Source organism: Cydia fagiglandana, chromosome 18 (genome assembly GCF_963556715.1).
Source record: "Cydia fagiglandana chromosome 18, ilCydFagi1.1, whole genome shotgun sequence".
NCBI lineage: Eukaryota > Metazoa > Arthropoda > Insecta > Lepidoptera > Tortricidae > Cydia > Cydia fagiglandana.
Window position 1 is genome coordinate 7,898,360 of NC_085949.1, and position 26,838 is coordinate 7,925,197.

Below are 26,838 nucleotides of genomic sequence, written 5' to 3' on the forward strand. Positions count from 1 at the left end.
TATCTATTGACAAATTCGACTCATCCATTTGACCTATTACCTAAAGACATGTTCACAATGCAGTTCAAATGTAAGAGCCCAAAAACTTGGGTTTAGAAACGTGAAAAATAAATAACTTAGGTAGCTGCTTACTCTATATAAAAATACTGTAAGTAAAGTTAAGTCCAGTTAATACATATTTAACTAAATTTATCAGTAGGTAAGGTCAGATCTAAAGACAAAAATTGGGGCAAGAGTAACACTTGTAGGAAATCCTCATATTGTTACTCTTGCCGCGAGCAGGCGTGGCTCACTCCGCGATTTCGTCGCTTTGCTACAGGTAGCTAAAAGTACATCCGTTCCATCCCAATTTTGGGGAAAGCCATAAGCCGCGCGTGGCGCTGTCGCCACCTAGCGGCCATATGTGTGCTGATCGTAACATCAGAAGCGTTTTGTTAGAGAGTGAGTCTTCTGTACCTAGTACTATTATTTATTCTGTGCCCCGAGTAAAAAAACCGTTTCTCTTACCTAGGGGCGTATTTACCCTAGGGCCATGGCCCAGGGCGCCAATCCGCTAAGGGCGGCGTATGCCGCGCCTGGCGGATTGCATTTAAATTTTTTTCCTTGACTTTTGGGGCGGCGAAACTTAATGGCCCGGGGCACCAAATTTTAAAATACGTCCCTGCTCTTACCCCACATTACCTTACCGGGATCGAATATAATTTGCACAAAATAATAACCAAAACGTGCAAAAGACCTTGAAAACTGACCCATGTGGCGCGCTATAAATACTCAGAGGAAACATTATAGGAAACTCCATACGGTTGTTCAATTTAACCAGCAATTTCAATATAAAACAGCTTTACTCAGGGGTCATTTCATTGGATAATTATCGCGTGGGATGCGACGCGCAAGCATTCGATATCACAACTTCGCCCCGAGTACTTGTTTAAAAATAAACAGAATAAAGAATGTTGTTTTTAGTATGTTGTCTGCTTGGGGTTTTTGGGGTTTCGGCGGATAATATACAGGGAGAATGTCCAACGATCAAAATTCAAGAAAATTTGGATTACACCAAGGTAAATTAGATTATGATTGCATCTAACAAAACTTTAGTAAAAATGTTTAATTCATAGACACTTTTCTATTCTAGGACACTATTTTTTTTTACTTTTTTGCATACAATTTTTTTAGATTAAAAATTAATATTTTGAAACATAATATTTTCCCATAGGCGATGTGAAAAGCAGTATGTGTCACAATGCAGCAAGATTACTTCCACATTGGGCGGTAACACTTGTATCCCTCACTACGCTCAGAAATCAATGTCCGCCCTCGCCATAAATAAGTTATTTTTGCTTCGTTGTGACACAATCTACTATTTTATCCCTGTTTCACATGTTGTACCTATATGTATGATATTTAAGTTGTTTATCAGATAATAAAGTAGGTACTTACCTGAGTAGGTACCTACTACCTACCTATTGAATTATGTTACAAAAAAAATAGTTTACTAAATATACACGATGGCTAAAAAATAACTGCATTCCCGTTGCCGGGGAGGTTTGGGATTATACTAAGCAACTTTTACTAAGGGACCAACCCCGAAATCGCGAAAAAAAATTACCTTCCCATAGCAAATGGACCAGTCAAAATGTATGCAACAGCCAAATTTTTTTTCGCGATTTCGGGGTTGATCCCATATTAAAAGTTGCTCAGTATAACCCAGCAACGGGAATACAATATTTTTTTAGCCACCCTGTATAGGTATCAATATTATGAAATATTTTCTCCACGCCCAAAATATACTTTCTTCATCATTCGATGCGTCATCAGGATATATCTAATGAATAATCATGTTCTCAGAATTCCGATACAATCTAAGCAGATAACGGCAAATTAAAATATGATTCTATGCAATTATTCACAGATGATTAATTTAGGTAGATATGGAGGCATTCTTTCGGATTAGTGGATAATATTTTTTTTACATATTTTCTGATTTGACTAATTAGTAAATTTTATAATCATTCAGTTGTGATAGCAATCAAATCACACACAAATGTAGGTTATATAATCTGTTATACGAAGTAAGGGCCCGGCCTCACGTCCTTGGTGCGCCGTCTCACGGTAAAAAATGAAGAGGAATACTAATTGGACATCTGCTACGACACGACATGTTCCTAAAGAACATCATAGAAGGAAAAATGTAGGGAAAGAGAGGAAGAGGAAGACCGAGAATAAATTATTTCAACCAAATAAAACGTTCAGGTCGTGTCATACCAGAAAGAACCGGACGAGTTGGAGATTGCTCCACCGACAAGAGCACAGCTCTTAAATTTATAGAAAGGGAATAAAAAGCAAAATTCTAATAAGTGTCCACAACCAGTTTTCAGGCAGCTGGTACAACGTGGCCAGCTACGCCAGCGATGGTCGATCGATCTACGACTGCGCTACGCTGGACTTCCAAGAGGACAACCTGGGTTACACCCTAAAGGAGACCTACGTGGTTGCTGAGGGGAACCGGACTCACAAGTCTTATCTGGCTAGGGTTGATCCCACCTTCGATGCTGGAAACAGGGCGCAGTTCATTGTCAGTTACGAGAATGCTGGTAAGATACCCGATAGTTAAAGTAATATTACTTGACGCAAAAAGAGGTACTTGATTTAATGAAATTCTTTATTTTGGCCCATAATTACCTTTTCGATGCCGTGTCATGGTAACATTCCATTTCTGACCGCAGCTGCATTACTGTTCATTTTACTATGGAAATTGACAATGACAGCGACGCGTTTAGTACCGGTAGTGCAGCTGCGGTTAGAAATGGAATGTTACCATCAAACACAAAAACTGTCACTACGCACGAATTGTCAAAACTGAAATGGAACTTTATGCATATCGTTATCATGTGCTTATTATATCGTAGCTTTCAAACGGATAAACCAAATTGCGTACGTTTTTTTTTCGAAAGTATGTTGAAATGCTACTCAGCAAGATAGTTCGAGGAAATCTGTTGTTTTTTTATTCGTTTTTTTCTTTCAGTTAAGTTCCTACTTATTTCTAAAGGGATCGTTTAAAACTGTAATCGTTCTTACCAAACCAAAACCGACTTCAATTATCATTAAGTATTTTTTTTTCAAGTTTTAAGAGTAATTATAACCTACTATAGTATACATATAATTTCAGATAAAGTGCTACAGTTCCCGTTCTTCATACTATCCACTGACTACGACAACTATGCCATCGCATACACCTGCAAGACTTACAAGAAGAAGCCGAGAACCCATTACGGTAGGTACAGTCGCCATCAGATATATCGGAGCTGCCAAGGTGTTCACAATATCTGAACAAGCACTCTAACGCCTTGACAATAGAGGCGTGCTCAGATATTTGTGAGCACCTTGGCCGCTCCGATATATCTGATGGCGACTGTAAAACATGATCAGTCGATGATTTGATCATGATAAAACCAGACTTTAAGCTCGACTTGTCAGTCAGGCTATCGTATGAGTACCTAAGTCCAGTCAACGTTAAAGATATGTTTACACTTTTACACCTTATGCCTTTGTAATAAGGCGAAAAATGTAAACATATCTTTGATCTGCAATAACAATTTGGAACAATGATCTGCAATATAGTTCAATTTATACATTAAAATGACATGTCACAGATACAGAGGTAAAAAATCGTAAAAATTCACATTATGTTTTTCTTTACAGTTTTCTCCTGGGTCTTATCAAGAAACAAGCAAAAGTTAGAAGGAGAAACATTGAAAAAAGTTGAAGACGCCTTGTCAAAATACACGGAGTTGGCCGAGCATAGACAGTCATTTGTTTTTAAAGAATTCTCAGACGCAGAATGTCAGTTCTCGCAAAAATTCGAGACAGATTTCTTTACTAGTAATTTTTGGTAATCTTATAATATAAATATTAAATTAGATTACCTGTCACGTTAAGAGCCAACTGGAGTGGTAATTTCTCCATACAAACGTACTCGACTGTTTCCTCCGTGGGTTTGGATGCTAGAGCAATGATTTTTTCAACACAGATTAATATTGTCCATATCTGTGTTGGACCGTTTTGCTTTATTTGATATTTTTGTTATTCAATGCGCTAGAGCCCTTCAAAAATGAGAGGCGTGCTATTCAAAACTGATATCAATTAGCCAAAAAAGCAAAACGGTCTGACACAGATAATTTTGTAATAATTTGGATTTCCAAGTTTGGTTAGGATCGGTTTAGTTTTGGAGGAGGAAACAGGCGAGTACGAAACCTCGATTATTGAGATATTTACGCGGGATTTTTCGCCTTGTCCTTATCGCACTAGTTTTAGGAGCCGCTTCCGTTAGCGAGACGGGTATATTTACCAATATTTAAAATCAGCTCCTGTTTCGTCTTAAGCAATGTTTTCAATTTATAAAATATCAACTTGCATAACCCGACTAATGTAATTAGTCGAAGAAGACTGGTCGGCTGAAGTGTCTTTTCCAATGTTTTAATTTTTATACACTTATACAAAAAAACTGTGATTATATATTTTTATTAAAAACGACCGGCAGTTTTATTGTTATTTAATTTTAAAATAACACATTTTATTTTGTCAAATCAAGTATCTATACGAATAACACCGCTACAAAAAATAGCCATCGATCAACCATTAAATAAAATCAATCGTCTCTTTTTAGCCCTATGGTTAACTAGTAGAGATTGCCAAAGGCATTAAATCCACCATTTGTATATTTTTGTATATTAATTAATTAATTGACTTTATTTAAATAACTAGCGCCTCGCCCCGGCTTCGCACCGGTTAACAAATTATACACCTAAACCAAGAAACATCTTGGTTCTTCTGGCATTAAGTCCGCCATTTGTACTCTTCATTTATTGTGCAATAAAGTTTAAATAAATAAATAAGAAACACTCGATTCATAGGTGAAAACCGCATGAAAACTCGTTCAGTAGTTTTTGAGTTTATCGCGAACATACGAGTACAAACAGACAGATGGACAGATGGCAGAGGGGGACTTTGTTTTATAAGGTGTAGTGATTAAAATTAGGTAGATACCTATTGTATAGGAAGGAGAAAACAAATAAAACATGAGAAAGAAAAAGCATATCTTTATTACACAATTATTCAACTAAGTTCTGAACGAACTAACATAAATTATCACATATTAAATGTAAAGTAGTTAGAATAGCTTAAACAGCAGCAAAATACTACAAACTGTGAACTTGTTAGTAAATTTTCATATAAATCACCAGAAAAAAGAGAAAAATGCATAGTATATAGGTAAGAGCCTTTTTCCAATTAAACTTGAGAATCCTTAACCTTAAGACTACAAAGGGAAAGAGACAGTCATAACGATATATTTCAGATATAAAAGAGAAAAGGATGTGTTATTTATATCGTTATACAGAATAACGTTAAGAACTTATACATAATAAGACTGACCGTTGGTAGATTTTAACGCCCTGCTATAAGATTTAGGTCTGGCAGCAAAAAGCTATAGCAAACAAAAACTGTTTTTTTTCACTTATAAAAGACAATAGGCTGTGTTGTTTATATCGTAATAAGGAATGAATTTAAGAACTTACACATTAAACACTGACCGTTGGTAGATTTTAACGCCCTGCTATAAGGTTTAGGGCTGGCAGCAAAAAGCTATAGCATACAAAAACGAAGATTAAATGTCACATTATTTATCTTTATATGATGTATCAAAAGTTGCGACTTTCGGTCAGTTAACTAGCACGGTTCTACAAATACGAAGAAGATTAAATGTAATGCACATTATTTTTCTTTATATGATGTATCAAAATTTGCGACTTTCGGTCAGTGAACTGGTTCAGGGTTCTCAATGGTGCTTCACAGCTTCAGTGATAAGGTTGGTGCTGGTGAACTTGCAGGCAGCCTCGGAGAAGTCGGTCTGCACGAACTTGCTGGTGTCCAGCTCCTTAGCGTTGGCCTTCAGGTAGTTGTCCACGGCGGTCTTGGCTTCACCCTCTAGTTTCTTGCTTCGTGATAGGATTTCCCAGGCAAAATCTGAGAAAATGAAATATATAACTTAGAAACAGAAACAATATCATTATCAAGTAAAAGAAGAAGAAAGCATTTATTAGCACAATAACATAACCTAGTACCGAACATAACGAGAATTACTATTATTCCATCTATTTATTAGGATAGGTAGTGTAAAATTCAGCGTTCATATAACTACAGAGAAATTGGGAAACTAATCTTTGATTACGGGGTTTCCCTTTCTAGAAAGCTTACAAAAAATAATAAATCCTACCCACCCATATTTTTTATCAATCCTAAGTAATCTAAGAAAAATTGTTATCAGTTGAGTCACGTTACTTAACGCTCGTGTAATATATAAACGTTTTAAAGATTTACAAAAATGCAATGCACAAACAAAACTGATAAAATGTGCACCGGACGCAAAAATATATAATAAGTACATGTAAGAAACAAGGAAAGGATTCAGATTTAACAATTTAAGAGTTTTGAATTTTTTATCTAGTTTTGTATATAGGATCGGCCCGTCGTCGGTCAGATCAGAATGGACCTCATGTAGAGTTGATCAAGGACCATAGCCTATGAAGGACAATAAAAGACTTCAAAAACTTCAAGTTAAACAAGAACTTGATTTTCGACAAATATTTTGAAATATTTTCTTCTCCCATGTTCCTAAGCTCGAAATATTGGTTAAATATTATTACACGTGCGATTCAAAAACATGTATGTATTTAGCAAAAATTGATGCCTTGATTGTACTATGTAGTTCTGCAAACAACAGATTACTAAACCCAATCAAATTTTACGATATCTTTATTGATTTTATCAAGCACAGCTTATTCAGTTAATTAAATTTCGAGGAAGCAATATTATTTACGACAGTGACCCAGATAAACAATTATCCGGATATGTCTAGTGACTCTGATCTGAAAAAAATACCACCAATTATCACGTAGACAATGTAGATGTCGGCGGCCGATCGTAAGATCAGGCATATCGTGATGGCTCCTCTTCACGTTGGGCCAACGCCAACGAGGGACGCAGCCATGCGGTAGAATGAGATAGCAATATCACTTGCTCCCTCTAACGCATAAATGCGTCCCTCGTTGGTGTTGGAGTTGGCCCAACGTGATGAGGAGCCATGAAACGTGAAAATTTTTAACTCGTTCCCTGAGTCGACGGAGCCCCGCTACGCGGGGCTACTATTTCTGAGCAGTTTGCCCTCCGGGCATCTGAAGCAACCTAAGGAACCTATCCTACCTATATATTGGTTTCATGTGACTATCGTCAAAACATTACACTGGAACATTACGATCAGCCTGATCTTACGATCGGCCACCGACATAGATAAATTAATATTTAGAAGTCTTTATACAATAAATATTATGTCGATTTCGCGCAATATTATTATATTGTTCTTTTGCAATAACTAAAGGATTTGTTTAGACTTTTGCATACTTATTTGTTTTGAAGACTATCAATTTAAAGGTCAGTAAACAATAGTAGTTTGTGTTACAAAGTATCGAAATGGTATATTTCCGTCAAGGGCGTACATTGAATCCTGAATGAAGCGATGGATTCTGCAAAAGTAGAAGCCTGAGCGTAATGAGGGATTCAAGTGTTAACGCCCATGACGAAATAATTTAAATACCGTGTGACACATACTGCTTTTCACATCAACTATGAGGAAATTGTTATGTTCCAAAATATGTATCAATTGACCAAAAAAAAACAGTATGCAAGAAAGAAAAAATCGTGTCCTAGAACAGAAAAGTACAACTTTGATCCCTCCTAGCAGGGAAGAAAAGTGCCACTTTGATCCCTCGTAGCAGGGAAGAAAAAGCCCTTTTTCGAATAGGTGATGTGAAAATGTAATAGTTTTCGAGTACTATAAATAATTTACCGTTGTTATTGTGATTTTGAATTCGATTTTTTTTTCATGGAATTTTTTTGTGCTTTATATGTGTGAATAGGTATTAGTTTTTAGGTACCTAGTCCACTAAGAAATAAATTAAACACTAACTACCAAATGAAATTCAGTGCATGTTTGTTTAGCTAGCGAAAGATGGCCTAATTATGGACCAAAGCGATGGTATGCTTTTTTGCTGAGATATGCCGGTTAACGTAAAAATTGTCACAACTCGCCTTGGGGTCCCCTACTAATTATATTGATATATATGAATAAGTAAAAAATTACCATTAGAGATTTTAGTTTTTAAATGATAGACAAACACTTAAGTGCATGCAATATGTATCAACTATGTGGTAGCTTTTCATCATCGTCATCATCATATCAGCCAGAGGACATCCACTGCTGGACATAGGCCTCCCCCAGCAGACGGACAGAGTACCTCAATGACCGGTCTTGCGCCACCCGCATCCAGCGGACTCCCGCAACCTTTACCAGGTCGTCAGTCCACCTTGTGGTCTACCCACGCTACGCCATCCGGTACGTGGTCGCCAACTATGGTAGCACTAGCATTTAGTTAAGCGTAAACTTTTTATGAATTCGATTCCGTTCTCACATTATCAACAGCATTCTTCGCATGATAGCGGATAGGACTGACTGTCCCTACTTGCTGCACTGTGAGGGATTGCATTCCCCCATCAGTGTTGTTTTGTTTTGAATTTTCCTGTACCTACTAACCCCGTAGTTTGTAAGCTCTACTAATAAAAAAAATGTGTCCATATGTTACACGTAATAAAAATATTCATTCATTCATTCATTCAGTCATTATTACATGCCAACTAACCTTGCTGGTTCTTGTTCTTCTCGTCGTATTTGCAGTTGTGTGCAATGGCGTAGTGAGTGTAGTCCGTCGCAAGAATGTTCAGTGGGGAGTCCTTAGTCACATCTGTAAACAAACAGGTTCTTTATGAAGCAAAAATGTTTTCTGAAAGTATTTGTAGGGAGCCTTTCACACCGGGTTACGCGCACGTGCGGCACACGCTGCAGAGGGGCTACCGCGAAAACAGAAATTCGCAAATTGCAAATCTTTCTCTTTTACTCCAATGAAGGCATAATATTAGAATGACAGAGAAAAATGCCCGCAATTTGCGAACTTCGATTTTCGCGGTTATAACCCAGCTCCGTAGCGTAGCCACCATTTTTGTACCACCACTCAATACCTAATAATTTCCGAAAATAGCAGTGGTGGTAAAGGAAGACTTAGTTTTATCTCAAATGCCCCAATTGTTCCCATAATATATTTTATACGACACACTTTTGTAATCTACCAAAATAATGTAAGTACTTAATATTAAATATTTTTGTATTCACAAACAATTCCATTAAATTTCAATTTTGTGTCTGAATTCATCATGCAAACCTACACACGCACCGGCAGAGTTGTAAATAAATATAAGAGAACTGCGCGGTGTGACATTTTTTATGAAAATCCTTAGTTTGCAACGCAGCGCAACGCACACGTCTACACGTCTACGCACGCGCAACCGGTGTAGCCTGGCCTTCATTGGCATATAATATATCAGGACGGGCCTTACAGGTACTAAAACTGGTACTAGTTCAGCGGTGTCACTCACGAATTCGAGCCAATCGTGCAGTCTAACGCAACTAGTTGCGGCCAATCGTGCGTGATGCGAACTCATCAACCAATCGCGTTGTAGCGGTGTCACACCTCTGTCCTGGCCCCATTGTTATTGCCCGTAAGGCCAGTCCTGAGATATATGTCAATGTTTATTGGACTTTAGTTTTCAGGCACAATGCTCGCATGGAGAGAAATCTCTCTTTACATCTACTAAACCAAGCCCAAACTAACCATACTGATAGAATGTATGAAATTAATCTTATGTACCTTTAAGGTATCAATTTAACCACGTTTACTGCCTCCCACACAACCTGTTCTGCTTTAATCAGGATAACATGATAATCTTCGCGATAAACGAACAAATTTAGCTACTAATTGCAACTTTATTGTGACAGCAATAAAGACTAGTGTAGCCATGTAGGATTATAAGATAAGTTATCCAATGCCAGCTCACGCGGTCGCACCCTCGTAGTGCAAAGTGTGTTATGTAGCCTTGTAAATTTCAATTATCGTTATAAACCTAACTAATAATTGACTCAGAAATGAAGATACCAAATTCGTAGTACTAAAGGCTAAAAGATAATTAAGGAGATACAAAATAGACTATTTTCACACGCCATTGAATAATATATTAATTTATAATATATATTATACCATCAAGCACCAATATTATGTCGACTAAGCGTAAGGTGCAGCGGAGCAATTTCGACTGGTAAGTTATAAAGTGCAACTTTGATATTGATATTTGAAACCTACTAAGTACGTCTAGAGAGCAGTTAAACCACATGAAACCGGCTGGCTGTATGGTGGAGACTGTTAGACAGTTAAATAAAAAAGCCCATAAACTCGTTACTCCTCCTCCTCGCGTCAGTTTCCTCAATGCTGACGGTCGTGACCATCTCGTCGAAATAGTTTTGTGCGGACCACTCGGTGCCATACACTTCTATCTGCTGCCTCGTGGAGAGCGTCGTGTACGGTGGTGTTGAGGGTGGTGTTGAGGGTGGTGCGGACCTGGTCAGTCCAACGTATCGGGCTTCTGCCCATAGGTCTGTTTCCTTCCACTTTGCCAGTGACCACTAATTTTTCGAGATTATCGCTGCTTTTCCTGGCTATGTGTCCAAAGTACTCCAGAATCCTTCGTAGGCAGGTGGTTAAAAGCCTCGTCTGGATCTTGAGCTCCTGAAGAATCGAAACGTTGGTGCGATGTGCTATCCAGGGAATACTCTCAGGGAAAACTCGTTACACTTACCTCCAAACTTAAGCGAGACGACCAGCTTCCCAGCCTTATTCGCATCGGCAGCTAGCTTGGCCGTGCCTTCAGCGTACGTCTGAACTCCGTCGACCACGTGAATGTCCTTCACCTTCAACACTTCGCCGTCGAGCTTGTACTCAACTGAGCCGCATTTGCCATTCTTCTCCGCTGAATTTGGGTACTTGGAGATCTCGTACCACGTGCCTTGATACTGCAAGGGAATTGCAGATTTATTATTAAGTGTTTAGAAGTCAAAAGTTATGAAAATATGTTATGTACATATTGAATTACTGTCTTAAATAGTTATGAAAACGTCAAAAATGATTGAAACCAGATCTACACAAACTTACTTTAAAACACCTGGCGGTCTAGCATGAATTGAGTTGCGTTCTCGCGCGCTAGTCGAAGAAGTCGCACTGAATCTAGATGTATAGAGTCGCGCGCGAGAACACAACTCATGCTAGCAGGTCTGTTATGTTATCATCATCACAGAGGATATTTAAAAATGTTCAGGTACCTACCGATCTATTAATCGAATTTGCATTAAGGTTGATTATTTAATCAAACTTATCGGTAAACATACATTAGCATTTGCATTAGCCGACTAAAAAATGCCATTGATACGTAAAATCTGTTACACTATTATTATTTTACGATCAATCTACATTTGTGTACAATAAGAGTAATAGTGGAGTGTGCTCAGGCCATAAAAAGGTCAACTACGGCGTTCACTGAACAAGAGATTTCCTTTGGTAAAATCAATCTTTGTTTTCCTTATTTAAGAAGTGGAGCCACCCAGATTTTTGATGCAGGTGGGGGGTGGGGGGTTTTAAGGGTCAGTGACGTCTGAGGTTAATAATTTTTTAAGTATAAGTTCTAGTGATGTACAGACTATTGATTTGGCCGACTAGCCGACTAGCCGACTAATCGGCGCTCGAATGGCCGATTAGTCGGCCAGATCATTAGTTTCGTATAAGTTCAGATGAAAAACAATAGTTTTGCTCCTTTGGTTGCGCTATTCATCATAATTTAGTTTGGCTAAAAGATGTTCTCTACAGGTTCAAAGACCTATCACATGAATCCTCGTTCAATTTCTGTTTTTAGATCTTTTATTTTGCGATCCTGAGCAGACCGTCAGTACAGCTTGTAGGACTCCTACAGTAGGAGGTAAATACCTCTATTTCCAAGCCTCTATTTCCCGTACATAGTCGCCAGTTAAGAACCTATCCCCTGTGGTCAGCGTCTTTACGAGGAACGTGCCCTGACTAAGTGTCTAAATTTTGCAATAACATTATTAGTTCCTCATGTCTTCACCATTAAAAAAAAAACAAAACAGAATAATAAATAAAAAATGTAACTATCGAACTTGCACATGAAATTACACGAGAATCAGTTGAGATCGATCTGGGAAGCGATTTTTGAATTTCGATTGCTCGACTTCGTCACTCGAAAATCGGTGGAAAACGGCGAAATGCTAATTTTTGAAATACGAGCGATAGAAATTTGGAATCGAGTGGTATTGACCACTCGTTTTCAATTCTATTCGTAGAATTTGAATGCCTAGTAGTGGAGATATTATTGAACGAAATCACAAAAGATACAGAAATCAATCTACATACAAAGCGCGCTCGAGCAACGCACACATAGACACTGCTCACGGACACGATATCTCGGACCAGTTGGGACCAGTGCGAGCGCGAGTGCCATCCGCTTGAGACACGCGTCTGTGAACTTTTTTGTGCAATAATGGAGAAACAAAACAAAAAGTTATTATAACTGTACAGTGGACGGTTGTTTAAATTCAACATTAGCCGGTGAATTGTCATTTTTTAAGCTACCAGTGGTTTCAGAGAGAATGCGTATGCGAATTTATTACATTGTACATGAGAATGCGAAATTATTACACTTTAAAATATATTAATCGTGCATTTCGCCAATCTCGAAATCATCGCAAGATATTTTCTGTGGCAAATTTGTAATATAACAATGACATTAAAATTAAAATACCTATTTGAGTTATTAATGTTATTATTAATTTATATTTCCATTCTTCCCGTTTCATCCTCAACAATAAATCAAACAACTAGATACGAGATACGATACGGTGAATACGAGTGCCACTACCACGATAGTTTTTTGTGCATAAGTCATAGTTCGCAACAATCGCAACCCTAGAGCGACCGCCGAGCGTAGGTATGAAATGTAAAGTACATACATGTGATTGACTTCTGTACTTATCTGTTCTGTGACGAAATACACAAAATCTAGCGGTCGAAATACAAAAAGCCCCCTGTAGAGTCTGTGTCAAGTTTAGTATCATTTTCAACTAAATCAAAGATGTAGACATAGATGTCATCTAAATCGGTTCAGCTGTTATTGATCTCCCATACAATGTTACACCTTCCTGAGAGATTTTTTAAAATAAAAACTATCCTATCTTCTTCCCCGGGACTCAAAATATCTCTATACCAAATTTTATCAAAATCGGTTCAGCGGTTATTGGACCCCCATACAAATTTTCACCTCCCTTTTCATACCCTTAGGGGAAGATTTTTGAGATTTAAATTATGCTATGTTATTTCCTGGGACTGAAACTATCTCTATACCAAATTTTAACTAAATTGGTTTAGCGGTTTAGGGGTGAAGAGGAATTGAAAAAATAAGTATTTTTTTCATATTTTATGTGTTTTAACTTCGGAATGGTGTCATTATGATATCATAAATGAAGTCGGCATTCCCGATTTATACGAAAATGATACCAAACTTGGCCTAGTCGCTTAAATGACATAGATATCAAGATCAAGTTGAGAGCCCCCCCCCCCCCCCTGAAAATGTACATCAAAAATCTCGGTGGCTCCACTTCTTAAACCCATGCTTGGAGCCTAAGGACCAATCCTGCCAAAGGAAATCTCTTGTTCATGCAACGCCGTCATGTTAGACCCAGCACCTTCCGCTATAAGTTCATCAATGGATTCTTTTTATCGGCGCGTCCTTCACGCTCGGTCAGTTTGGTTGATGAGTAATTCGAATTATCCCATTCATTCAATTAATTGATTCAGCTCCTCGGTAAATGATTGAGGCCGGAACCGCAATTGTTAAGGTTTGTTAGGAAAATTTGCGCTTTAAATGCACGGAAAATTACTGCAATTTCATGGAGACAACTTTAGATTTTTTGTTGTGACTAGTTGTTGAATGGGTGGATTAGTATTAGTACAGTCAGCACCGAACAGATAGCGGCGATCAAAGTGGTGAAATCAATAACAGAGAATCATGAATCATGCCATCAACCGCATTTAAGATGCATTTAAGAGACTAATAGAGTGCGCTGTCAAGACAGAAGAAAGATGACATCGAGAACAATTGAAAATATGCTGTCAAGCAATCTCCAGACTAGAAGGAACGAGAGATGACGTCTGTGGCGGTCCCTGGATCTTATCTACTGGTTTGCTTAACTTGAGAAATGATAACGTGTGTTATGATTGGGATTGGTTATGAGTGGTGGTGGATAGTCTAGTCCGTTAAAGACTGTTGGATATCGTATTTCATTGATTTTAAAAGGATTTTTCTTTGTAGTATGATACGCCCACGGTAGTGGCCGAACCAGAAGAAACAAAGACATTTGGAATTTAGCTAAGGATTTCGTTCTAGATGCTCACATTTGGCAGAAGAAGGTGGATTGACGGTCCCAAAAACTATGCTGATATTGAACAGCCCCGCTAGTTTTTGTGCCTAAGAAAATTAAATCATATCTATGTATACACCAAATCCTTAATTCTCTGGTAACAAAAGTGTGTTCGGATATATTTGTTTTACCTACATGGAGCGCCAATGGTGATTAAAGAAGTCATTTTATAGGTTGGTAAAGAAGGTGGGCGGTGAAATCATGAAAAGTTTTGAGACACAAACTACCTACTTTACATGTTACTTAAGTACTTAATAATACAAACTATGCTTCATTCGACCCTATAATCAATACGAAGCCTGTAACTAATTCTTACCAACAGCGTCCGTACGTAGACCTATACCTAATGAATACCTACAAATTGGGTGTAGGTAATTAGGCAGTGTTGGTATTTGTCATCACTTATCTGTTTATCATATACGTTTATCATTGCTGATTGCTGCTATTTTAGTATGAAACATCATGTGTGTCATTATAGGATTTTTATCACGAACTTGGCTTTAAAAGATGACAATCGTTTGCGCCGTAGCGAACGATACGCTTATTTCTAAATGTCTCTTTGTCGCACTAATATAGAAGAGTGATAGAGAGAGATAACAGTTTCGTTTGATACTGCGCAAACGATTGGCATCTTGGCAAGCCCCTTGAATTTCATTTAATTTATAAACTTAAAATCAAATATGTTTGATCCTTAGAATAGAAGTAGCTGGACATTTCGATTTCTTGCTTTTCAATTGAATCAACATTTTCCACAAAAAATATTATCGCTAACTATCTCCGTTCGAGATATATTATACATATATTATCAGATCACAAGATTATATTAGCTTCATCTTGTTGGTATAAAAATATTATGGACCTATGCATTTTTTTGTTAGTCAATGATTCCGATACAAATAACCAGTGATCGTACATTTTCCAGCATTTTTGGTGCAGCAGAGGGTGTTAACGGAATTGGTATAGATAATTTCAACTGAAATGGTGAATTAAGGTTAATATTAACGTAATGAACGCTAATTAATCATTAGGGTTGAAATTATTTATACCAATTCCGTTAACACCACGCCGCTGCACCAAATCGATTCGCGTGGTGTTGACGGAATTGGTATAAATAATTTCAACTGAAATGGAATTAAGGTTAATATCAACGTAATAAACGCAAATTAATCATTAGGGTTGAAATTATTTATACCAATTCCGGTAACAACACTGCGCTGCACCAAAAATGCTGGAATGCTGGAATGCTGGAAAATGTACGATCACTGCAAATAACAATATTTCAAATTTCATAACAAGGTGTTTTTATTTATGAAATAGGAGGCAAACGAGCAGACGGATCACCTGGTGGTAAGCGATTACCGCCGCCCATGGACACCCGCAACACCAGAAGGGTTTTACGTTCAAAAAGCTTTTCTATTTGAAAAATGAATAAATTGTCATTTAAATAAATTATTATTGCCTGGACCCCTATTCGACAAGCGACGTTTGACGTATCGTGTTGATCTCCCGTTGATGTGGGAAAAATCATAAGTTCTCGAATACGTACAATGTCAAAATTTGACATTAACAATCCACAGTTAGGGTGACAAGCAAACCAAACCGAACCACCCTTAGTTTAGAGTTGAGTTTTGGTTGTACCAAATGATATTATCCACTGTTGATGGAATCAACACTCGGTATGCAATAAAATCAACTGTTGATTTGACGTGGATGCGAAATCTGACAATTGTACATGTCGAATTTGGCCCCTGTTCTTTGTTCACAATGCTTTAAAAAATACAATTTTCTTGTACTCTATTGTTATCTAGGTACGCAAATTCTTTACTATGATTATTTTCGGGACCTATGCTTTGGCAGTAAGATCTCTGATCTGAAGAGGACATATACTTAATTTTGGTTCAACAATTTAACAGAAGACCTTAGATGGCCTGAATTGAATAAGCATAGTATAACAGTCAAAGAGTTTAATTTCAGTACCATTTCGTACCTTGACACAGTGAAAATACTTAGTATGAGGTCCTCAGCGACTATCATACGAGTATTGAATGTAACTGTGAGTAAGTACAATTTTATTCAATGGTACTGAAATTAAATACCTTGACTGTATAAATTAATTTACTAGGTACACTGCGATTAGATGTTCAATACAAATTTTGTATGAACGTGATGTTTAAAGACATGATACTAAATCAAGAATAAAATGCCTACTTACCGCTGTTAAATTGAAGTTTTCTACCGGCTTCAACACAGGGCAATAGTTTTCGTTGATGACATTAGCTGAAGCAGCCACTGCCGCTACAAGCAAGACGACTAAATGCAGCATTTTTAGGTTAGATTAATATACAAGCTCAAAATTAAGTCGCTGCCAACTTTACCAGTCGAGATCAAGCAATGTACTAGCCAGTTTGGGATGCTGCATCCTTATATACGCTCGGGTAGCGTACCTAAGGTCATGGGCATGATTCAATTTTTCGATCGCAAGATTATTTGATTAACAAAATGGTGCCGGTGCAGAGGTCGAAGCGGACGTGGGGCTCGAGAAGCGTCTGTAAGTTTCTATGGTAACTAACTCGCGTACGTGAACTCTAGAAGATGCAGTCGCCATCAGATATATCGGAGCGGCCGAAGCGCTCGAAACGAAAATAGGTAATGATGACGTGTTGTATATCATTTGAAAGAGCTCAATTAGCACATATCAAATATAGATATTGTTAGCTTTTGCACCCGGCTTTGCTTGCATGCACCCGATAAAACAATAATTTATCGGGTAGGTAATTCGAGCTACGAATCTACAAGTGCTCTGGATTCTATCCGCGACATGCGTGTTACGTTTATGGTAACATTCCATTTCTAACCGCAGCTGCACTACCGGTACTGAACGCGTCGCTGTCATTTTCAATTTCCATAGTGAAATTGACAGTAATGCAGCTGCGGTTAGAAATGGAATATTACCCTTACGCGACTACGGCGATCCAAAAAGCTTTTTGCAAAATAAATTTGCAGTATATAGATACGTGGTGTGTTATTAATGACCTGCAATATTTTATAACGTGAATAGGTATAGAAGTCCAGATCAGCCAAAATGTATGAAACAGCCAATTTAAGTACAATATTGAGTTTGGTCCCATAGTAAAAAATTCTTAGTATATTCACTTCGTAAAATATTGCTAAAAAAAAACGTTTTTGTAGTGGTCAGGCGAAACATACTCAAACGTACCTATGTGACGCAACGGATTCGGTCCAAAAGGCGCGCCCATACTTAAAGTGTCGGGCGTAGCCTGACGTACGAGGCTCACTGTACGGGTTCCAAGAGTCGGGCGTAGTCCGACGTACGAGGCTCGCTGTACGGGTTCCAAGAGTCGGGCGTAGTCCGATGTACGAGGCTCGCTGTACGGGTTTCAAGAGTCGGGCGTAGTCCGACGTACGAGGCACGCTGTACGCGTTTCAAAGCCGGGCGCCCTCATACTCATACTAAAAAAGTCGGGCGTAGTCCGACGAACGAGGCACGCTGCACGCTGTACGCGTTCCAGAGCCGGGCGCCCTCATACTAAAAGAGTTGGGCGTAGCCCGACGTACGAGGAACGCTGTACGCGTTTCAAAGCCGGGCGCCTTCGGCGCCTTGATACTAAAAGAGTCGGGCGTAGCCCGACGTACGAGGCACGCTGTACGCGTTCCGAAGCCTCCATGCCAAAGGAGTCAGGCGTATCCCGATATATGCGGCGCTCTGCGTGCATTTCTGTATTGCAAAAGTAATAATAAGTGACTTCAAATAGTAACGAAATCATGACCCCAAAATTAATTAAATAAAAAATAAGTTCATAAACTAAAACCCGACTGCTGCAAATCGCGCTCTAAAAAGTATCAAACAAGATACATAGATTTCTTATCTGAAATTATCAAGCAGGAAATATTATAAATGTTATATTTTTTTTTTATAAATAAATACAACGTAATATAATATACTATATTTACAGAGATTCAGAGGATAGCGGTGGTCGTATGCCACTTTACCTTAAAGTTTAGAATCATGGCATACGACGACGGCGATCCTTTGAATATCTCTGTAAATATATAAAAATGTAGTAAATAATACAACGTAATATCGTTGTATTTATTTATTAAAAAAATATAATATTTCCTGTTTGATAATTTCAGATAAGAAATCTATCTTGTTTCATACTTTTTAGAGCGCGATTTGCAGCAGGCGGGTTTTAGTTTTTGAACTTTTTTTTAAACCACATCTAAGAAATTATACTCCATGACCAATCTCAACTAGCTTGGTCCAACGCATCAATCCTGACTCAATTCCTGAGCATACCGAGTAAGAAGATGCTAGCCTCATGAATTTCGTTGCGTTGAAAAATATATTATACGTAAACAGTTTTACATAGAAGAAAACCTTTTATCTAACATAATTATCAACGATCTGTATAGATAAAATACTTTCAAATAATAATTATACGTAATAGTTACTTAAAATCTACATGAAGATGATAAAATATATCGCCGCTCGATACTTTATGTAATAGGGCTGTTAATTTCCAGACACAAAAAATGGCCTTATTGAAGTAATAACAAGGTATTGATCATTGTGGCCTCGAAAGGGCGGATGATGTGGAACAAATCAGTCGACAATAAATGGAGCATGAACAATTGCGAGGACAGGACTTATCGAAATGAATGAATGGCAGTTTTGGAATATATTAACTATATAAAATCCGTAACACTACCCTATATTCCTTTTCAAATAGCTTGGCCTCTGTGACAGCTGTCATCTCAATACAATTTTTCGTTTTAAGGTTATAAAATGTATGGAGATGACAGCTGTCACAGAGGCCAAGGTATTTGAAAAAGATTATAACGGTCTGGCCACGACAATACGCGACTGGCTTCGGTTAAGGCGAAAACCATAGGTGGGAACGACAGGTCCGATCGTTGTGTCTCGCTCCAACCTATGGTTGTCGCCTTAGCCGAAGCCAGTCGCGTCGCGCAATGTCGTGGCCAGGCTGTAACAGTAGCCTAACACCAAAGAGCATATAATCACTACGTTTTAAGAGTCGGCACTCTCGAACAATCCTCGAACCGAATTATGAACGTACATATCCCACCACACCAAATACAGGCTTAAAGAGCTCGCATCCAGGCCATAATTGTTAAAAAAAGAAAAACCACACAATACTACCAACACAAAAAAAAACAACGCTAGGGCTCGACACTTCCAGTACCTACTGTTTATCGATATCGATAAATGTGCGATACGTGCTGCTGTATTTACCTACTGTACTACCTATTAATAAAATTAAAGAACATTATATATATATAAACAATTTTATTTTACATGATAAAAATAACATAGTTTATTATTCAAGTAGGCATATTACAATATGCTGAATTCGCGCGCATTCTTTTTTAATCTGGTCCCTTTTTATTGAAGGCACTGGATGGAGAATGATTTCCACAAATGAACTTGTTTCCATTCAGCTTTTGAATAGGTAAATAAATACGCCAAATCCTCATTTCCTTTTCCTCAGCTTTGCCCATAATCGACATCTGAAATAAAGAGATTATCGATAAAATTGGTCGTACACTATTCGTGTCATAGGTTACTTAGTTTTTTACTTAAAAATACTTTATTCACAAAATATTTTCGTTTTAATCATGGATTGTACACGACTAAAACTAATTAAATTAGTAACTGTTAACGACTCAAAGTAAAAAATGAAAATATTGCATACAAACATCAGTTTACCGACCTGTTCGGATCAAGTTGGAAATTTGGCCAAAAATGCGTCAGTAGTTAGTCTTCTTACACACCCACTACAAACTTCACATTTCCTTAAAGATTTGGCCCCCATTTAAATAACAGCTAAAGTTATTTTACCAATTACAATAAAAAATAACCACGTATTTCCACGTTCACGACAATTCAAATGACGTTTGACGTTTTACTACCAATCATACCAACCTAAAGAAAAGTAAGTATAATACGTCTATGTTAAAAACAAGTATGGTATGTGCCTCCAAAATGCAACAGCAGTCATTTTAATTCGATAAGATTATTTCTATGCCTCAATGTTGGTAACAAGGGCTTTCATAATTTATCAAAGTATGGGGTGTCGATGGGCTGCCTAACACTTGTCTCAGGCGGATGGTAAAGAAGTTGCACAGTGATTTTCTAGTACCTAAAATGTAGCTGAGTTTTGTTAGAGAATAGACTAGTTTACTATGTAAAATGCTTGCTTAACATAATTTAATTCAACTATATGCAAGCATCCAACGATTCTACGCTGAACGCTCACCAAATGGCACAGTTAAAAGATAAGGAGACCCTATAGTGTGTAAAAAAAGAAAGTAATGGGAAGAATGATTTACCGCCTTCGAGCACGCTTCAAGAGTAATTTATCGAATCAAGCGAAAAAGACTCAAGTATTATATTAATTTTACTCGATTTGTGTACATAAGAAACTTCTTAGGTTTTATTTTACAACTTATCAAGGCATGATAATAATATTACATATGTAAACAAGATTAATATATTTACTACTTATGATTAATCAATAAATATTCAAATCAATTGATTGATCAGGTAAGCAAAGCACCCAACAGTGCAAATACAAATAGGACTGATAAGCAGTGGAAAGCTTAGAGGACGCGGGTGATTTAGCAAATTACGCCCATTTCAATTGAGTAATTGTGTTGTCGACCACTAGCGGAGATGGTTCTCGATATTTTGTATTGCTATAGCGATGCTTTGGTACATATAGTCACGCTCAAGAAGCTCAGACAAAGTATTTTTACAGACTGGGTTTATATTTTGCACCGTTTTTACTGAAGTGAAGAGTTATTAGTAATTCATTTAGGTACCAAATTTACTTTTTTGTATTGTACTTCTTATATTTTATGCACTTAAAGAACTTTTGCTTTTTTTGTGGCGTTATATGATTGCAAAACGATTAGGAACCATGTTCACCCTAATTTCCCGTATTTATATTTTAAAATTAAACTATTTGTTCTTAGAATATTGTTTTTATTATTATTTATCTAATCTATTCTATAGACCTGTCTTCAGAAACGCATAACACAACAGTTTCGAACCCGGCATCATACGATTCTGCAGGGATTTACAAGACACCACGGCTTATAAGTATAAAATCCGATACTGGTAACAATAATCTCACCTATCATCCGATTAGCGAATAATTATAACCTAAGATAAAAGAATCGATAAGCTATTGTATAAAAATGATAAACAGGGAGATACACAACCATTGTAGTGTTAGGTCTGGTGCCGTGAGTGGTGATGAAGATGCATAGAATGATTCTATTGGTGTTTGGGTTGCTGGGGCTCGCGAGTGTGGGAAGTGCGCAAATAGTGCAAGAAGGACAATGTAATACGATAAGTTCGATGCAAAACTTCGTTTTGGACTCGGTAAGTGGTCGATTCAACGGTCATGCTGTTATTAATGTCACCCCGGCTCAATGGTCTACTTCCTTTGCTATTCTAAGCTCCAAACTGAATTAGGCGAGGTAGGCTGATACTAAGCCAATAATACCGATATTCTTTCATAAAATGTAACTAACTTTTTGTACAAATATTATGAGAGAGAATCGCGTCCAACAACAGTCATTTAGAGATAAAATTGATAAGAATAAAAAAACAACAGGAAAACATTTAGGTTACATTTCAGATAATTCTTACTCTCGAAATCTGTGATTTTTCGACTCAAATGGTAAATTCAAAAGTAAATTATAATGATAAATACATATAACAATATTAAAGGTGCAATTTTTAGTATGCATCGCCGTTAATTAGCAGAGTAAACAAATAATACATTGAAGCGTCTTACTTCACCACGTTGTCAACACTAGCTATATATAATACGAGTTAGCTCCGGAAAATGGTCAACTATTTCAAGAACAACGAAACCGGTCTAGTTATTTAGTTTGTTGTACTATCCTTATTACTTGATCTGGGCATCTGGCGGCTTTTGAAGAAGCTTCCAATAGATTGTCCCTGCCCACGGACAGAAACAATAATTCATAGTTTATCCGGTCAATGTCATATATATTTGAAATATAAATATATTTATGCGTTTTCCTAGAAAAGAGAACAAATCTTTCAAATCTAATACCTCAATGCAAAATACTGATAAATCTCCTTTGTGATGACACTTTTAGATCATATACGATAACATTTTAAAACTTCAATGCCACGCTGCTGGGGCCCAATACTGTATTTATACTGCTTAGTGATTACCGTATGGTAACCATCATCATTATCGCTACTTTTGTCATATTTATTTGACAAGCCGCTGCTAATAAGAAGACATGGGAAATTTCAGAAGCAAACCGTGAGACAGTGACATTGCAACTTATCACAAATATAGCGATAATATAGTAGCCATGTTTGTTAAGGTTGTGACTCAAAACTAAGATTCTCATAATCCAAAATAGATTCCTCTCAATTTTTACTTATTATGTTCTTCGTGGTCGTGACCTCATGCCTGAGAGACGTGACTCCTATGGATTATTCTTCCTACCACTGCTCTCCAGGCCTCTCGATTTTCGGCATCGTTGCCTGGACTTATTATGTTACGTACTTACATGATATTTTCAAACCGAATTTTAATATGTTTTTCCAATTGAGCTTTACCAGAGCGGAGTTTCACCAGAATTCCGTAATTATCTGCACTGATAAGTTAACATTATCGCACAAATGAAACTGTGCTTCAATATCATCAAACACAGTTTATCTTGAGTAGTTTTTTATGAAAATGTAATCTACGATATGGACCGTGGGCATAGTCGGTTAAAGATATAGATAAATCCGAACGTACAACAGATTGTCAGTTATAGGAAGGTGAAATTGATGACCTTGACATAAGTAGGTTGAGTGGTGATCAGGTGAATCAAGCAAGGTATAGTAAGGGGCTAGATTGATAATACTGACAACAATGCCGCGAGAAACGTCTTAGTAAAGTTAACTAATCTGTGTCAACCCACATGTCAACTCAAAAAAGAACGCTTAAAGTTGTCATTTTAATGCAAAATTAATGTGGGTTGACACATTTTTAAATTGCTAAACACCATCCCTGGCATAGGCACAAAAATAGGTCGAAAGCATAACAAAAGCATTTTAACCATATTCTTATTTAATGATGCCATCTAGTTTACTACTTTACATTTTTAATAAAAATTATCTAAGGGCACAGAATAAATAATAGTACTAGGTACAGAAGACTCACTCTCTAACAAAACGCGTCTGTTACGATCAGCACAGATATGGCCGCTAGGTGGCGACAGCGCCAAGCGCGGCTTATGGCAAACCCCAAAATTGGGATCGAACGGATGGACTTTTAGCTACCTGTAGCAAAGCGACGCAATCGCGAAGTAAGCCACGCCTGCTAAGGGCACCCATGACGGCACCCTTAAAGATCCTCTTTTGTGCTTATCACAGCAGTCAGGCCGAAAGCTAAAATGTAAAAATAATAAAATTCGCCACCTACAACAATGATCAAGCACGCGGGAACCGCGGTGTTGGATGGTGGTTGTGGGTCTTGGATATTTACAAGTCTCTATTTTTAAGTCGATTTAACTTCTTTGTTGATTATCGCGCTCTAAGCCCATGTCTGGTAACTTAAAGCTGTGAAAAAATCAACATATTAAATTCACGCAAAAAGATACGGCAGTTTTACCGCAAAAAACGTTAATTTCGAGTATTTCGACACTCAAAGGGAATCAAAATTAATAGGGTACTTTCTCGTCGACCTATTTAGAACTATAAAATTTGGCAAGTAATATCGTCTTACACTACAAATACAGGGACCAAACTTTGAACCACCTTTGAACTATAAAGAAAATAAGTTGAATTTGTACAGAATCCTCGGTGGGCGAGTCCGATTCGCACTTCTCCGGTAATAATCTGTGTCTAAAAGCTGCTCTTGTTACAGATGGTCAAGCAAATCTTGTCAGTAGAAAAAGGCGTGAAATTCAAATTTTCTATGAGACGATATCCCCTCGCGCCTACATTTTTCAAATTTCTACTGACAAGATCTGCTTGACCATCTATAGTTAGAAATTTAGTTGGTGCTTATGGCTTGAACGGATGTGTAATAATTTCTAGTTTACCGGGACATGGTACGAAATTGGCAAGTCGTCGGCGTCCAATGCTGACTGTTCCAACCTGGCGTTCACCGTCGGCGCCGACAACGCCATCTCCTTCTCCAACCCGTCAGTGGTGAACAACTTCCTGCAGACCTCCACCGGCACGGCCACTCTGACTGCTGGCACGGCCCAGTTTGCCATAACGTTGACCGGTTCTACCGCCCGTAAGTAAATTCATCATATCAGCCAGAGGACGTCCACTGCTGGACATAGGCCTTCCCCAAAGAGTGCCACAATGACCAGTCTTGCGCCACCCGCATCCAGCGGACTCCCGCGACCTTTACCAGATCGTCAGTCCTTGTGGGGGGTCTACCCACGCTGCGCCTTCCGGTACGTGGTCGCCACTCGAGAACCTTTCCGCCCCAATGGCATCGGTTCTACGGGCAATGTGCCCCGCCCACTGCCACTTAAGTTTAGAGATTCGGAGGGCTGCATCGGTTACTTTAATTATGTATTAGTAATTCAACCATTCATTCATCTACTCATTCATTCATTCATTCGAATTCATAGAGTCTATGTGTAACGATGATTAATTTGTAGCATTATAGGCATATTAATTTATTATTGTTAATAATATTTTTAAATACAAGAACTGAATGACTTGTAAAATTTGTACCTAATTATTTTACCGATAAAGATCTGTATCTGTATCTGAATCTGTATCATGCCAATCAATGGCCAGGCTTTCTGAAATAGACTATTAGAAGTAATAAAACTATATATTTTACATTTAGGTAGTCCTATTGAAATAAACATCATACTCGTATTTGCTATTGAATACTAAATATATTTCAAAACAAATGTTGTAGTTTTTCACTATTATGGCTTTATCACACATTTACATAATTATCATAATCACTATACTCTTTAAAACAAAGTCCCCTGCCGCGTCTGTCTGTTTGTGTGTTTGTTCGCGATAAACTCAAATACCTACTACTGATCGGATTTTTACGGAATGATTCTTGAGGAAGGTTTAGATGTATAATTTGTCATATATAATTCAGTGTGTGAAAGAAAAAAAAAAATACATCCTACTTTTTTTATTTCAGCATTTAACTTCTGGGTACTTGGATCTGACTATGATAACTACGGCATTGCCATTAGCTGTACTGATGTTGGCACAACACAAAGGGAATGTAAGTGGCAACATATTATAGTCTCTATCTTTGGATATTCAAAAAAAGTAAACAAACAATTTTTAAATTTTCGGGTAATTATATATAGCATTTTTTGCTTAACCATCCAAATACAAATCCGCCCGGATCAGTCACTGAAAGACCTGATTTTAACCTACATTTAAATTTATTTGATCATGTATTCATGTAGGAGCCATTTGAGGGTAGATTTTGTATACTTTTATTTATACCTAAAGATACAGATATATAACGTTATTATAATAATATGCACGTTTTAAACTTTTGACTTTGTTTTAGTTCACATACTTATTAAAGTTTCTTACCAATTACAGGTGTTCTTCGACAAAATAATTGACATTTCAAAAACTATTTAAGACTATCTAACCAAAATGTTCAAAAGTACCCTACCGGCTCGATTCCGAAAATGAATTAGATTTCTACTAGACTTCAACAAGTTACGATATGGATAATTTAAAGATATTTGTAAGATAGATATGTCAAATTTGACGTTTCCGCGATTCTGGAGGTCCTCTTGACCGCTTTCGACAAGTTATGACTTAGATATCCAAGTCACATCTAGTCGATATCTACTGTAGATCTAGTTGATCTCTAAATCGTCTCTAGATCTTGTGATTATCTCGAAATCCGAATAGGTTACAACTGTACATTACGTTAATCTATATATATATATATATATATATATTATTATTATATATATACAAATGCAAGTGTCCTGACTGACTGACTGACTGATTCATCAACGCAGGGCCGAAACTACAAAAGCCAGAAAGTTGAAATTTGCACACCAGATTGCATTTATAAAGTGTACAAGAGATAAGAAGCGATTTTGAGAAATTCAACCCCTAAGGGGGTCAAAAAGGGGATGAAAGTTTGTATGGGGTTAAAGTTTTCTTTTAAGCTAGGAATTTGAAACTTCGTAAAAAGATATATTATTAAAATACAAGAAAACTAATTTCAGCGTTTTTGAAAACTCATCCCCTAAGGTGGTGAAAAAGGGGTTGAAAGTTTGTATGGATATCAAAATTTTTTTCGAGTGGT

The 26,838-nt window shown here is 37.4% G+C and overlaps 3 protein-coding genes across 3 annotated transcripts in view; 2 read left to right on the forward strand and 1 right to left on the reverse strand.

Moving 5' to 3' along the window:
• The first annotated feature begins 889 nt into the window (after positions 1–889).
• LOC134673045 (insecticyanin-A-like) lies at positions 890–4,540 on the forward strand. Its single transcript, XM_063530984.1, has 4 exons — positions 890–1,058; positions 2,369–2,591; positions 3,167–3,271; positions 3,700–4,540. Exons 1-4 carry the CDS (start codon positions 951–953, stop codon positions 3,891–3,893), a joined length of 630 nt encoding a protein of 209 aa, XP_063387054.1. The 5' UTR covers positions 890–950; the 3' UTR covers positions 3,894–4,540.
• A 536-nt stretch (positions 4,541–5,076) lies between these two features.
• Positions 5,077–16,883, reverse strand: LOC134673046 (bilin-binding protein-like). The gene is made up of 4 exons (XM_063530985.1): positions 16,692–16,883; positions 10,795–11,008; positions 8,751–8,852; positions 5,077–6,021 (listed from the first exon to the last, which is right to left on the reverse strand). The coding sequence occupies exons 1-4, from the start codon at positions 16,800–16,802 to the stop codon at positions 5,834–5,836; spliced, it is 615 nt and encodes a 204-aa protein (XP_063387055.1). The 5' UTR covers positions 16,803–16,883; the 3' UTR covers positions 5,077–5,833.
• Positions 16,884–21,722: 4,839 nt separating this feature from the next.
• LOC134673601 (uncharacterized) overlaps positions 21,723–26,838 on the forward strand; it is a 74,890-nt gene continuing 69,774 nt past the window's right edge. Inside the window, exons 1-3 of the mRNA XM_063531600.1 lie at positions 21,723–21,908; positions 24,603–24,807; positions 25,693–25,779. Of these exons, the coding sequence (XP_063387670.1) occupies positions 21,780–21,908; positions 24,603–24,807; positions 25,693–25,779 (421 nt within the window). The 5' untranslated portion in view covers positions 21,723–21,779. The remainder of the gene's footprint in view (positions 21,909–24,602; positions 24,808–25,692; positions 25,780–26,838) is intronic.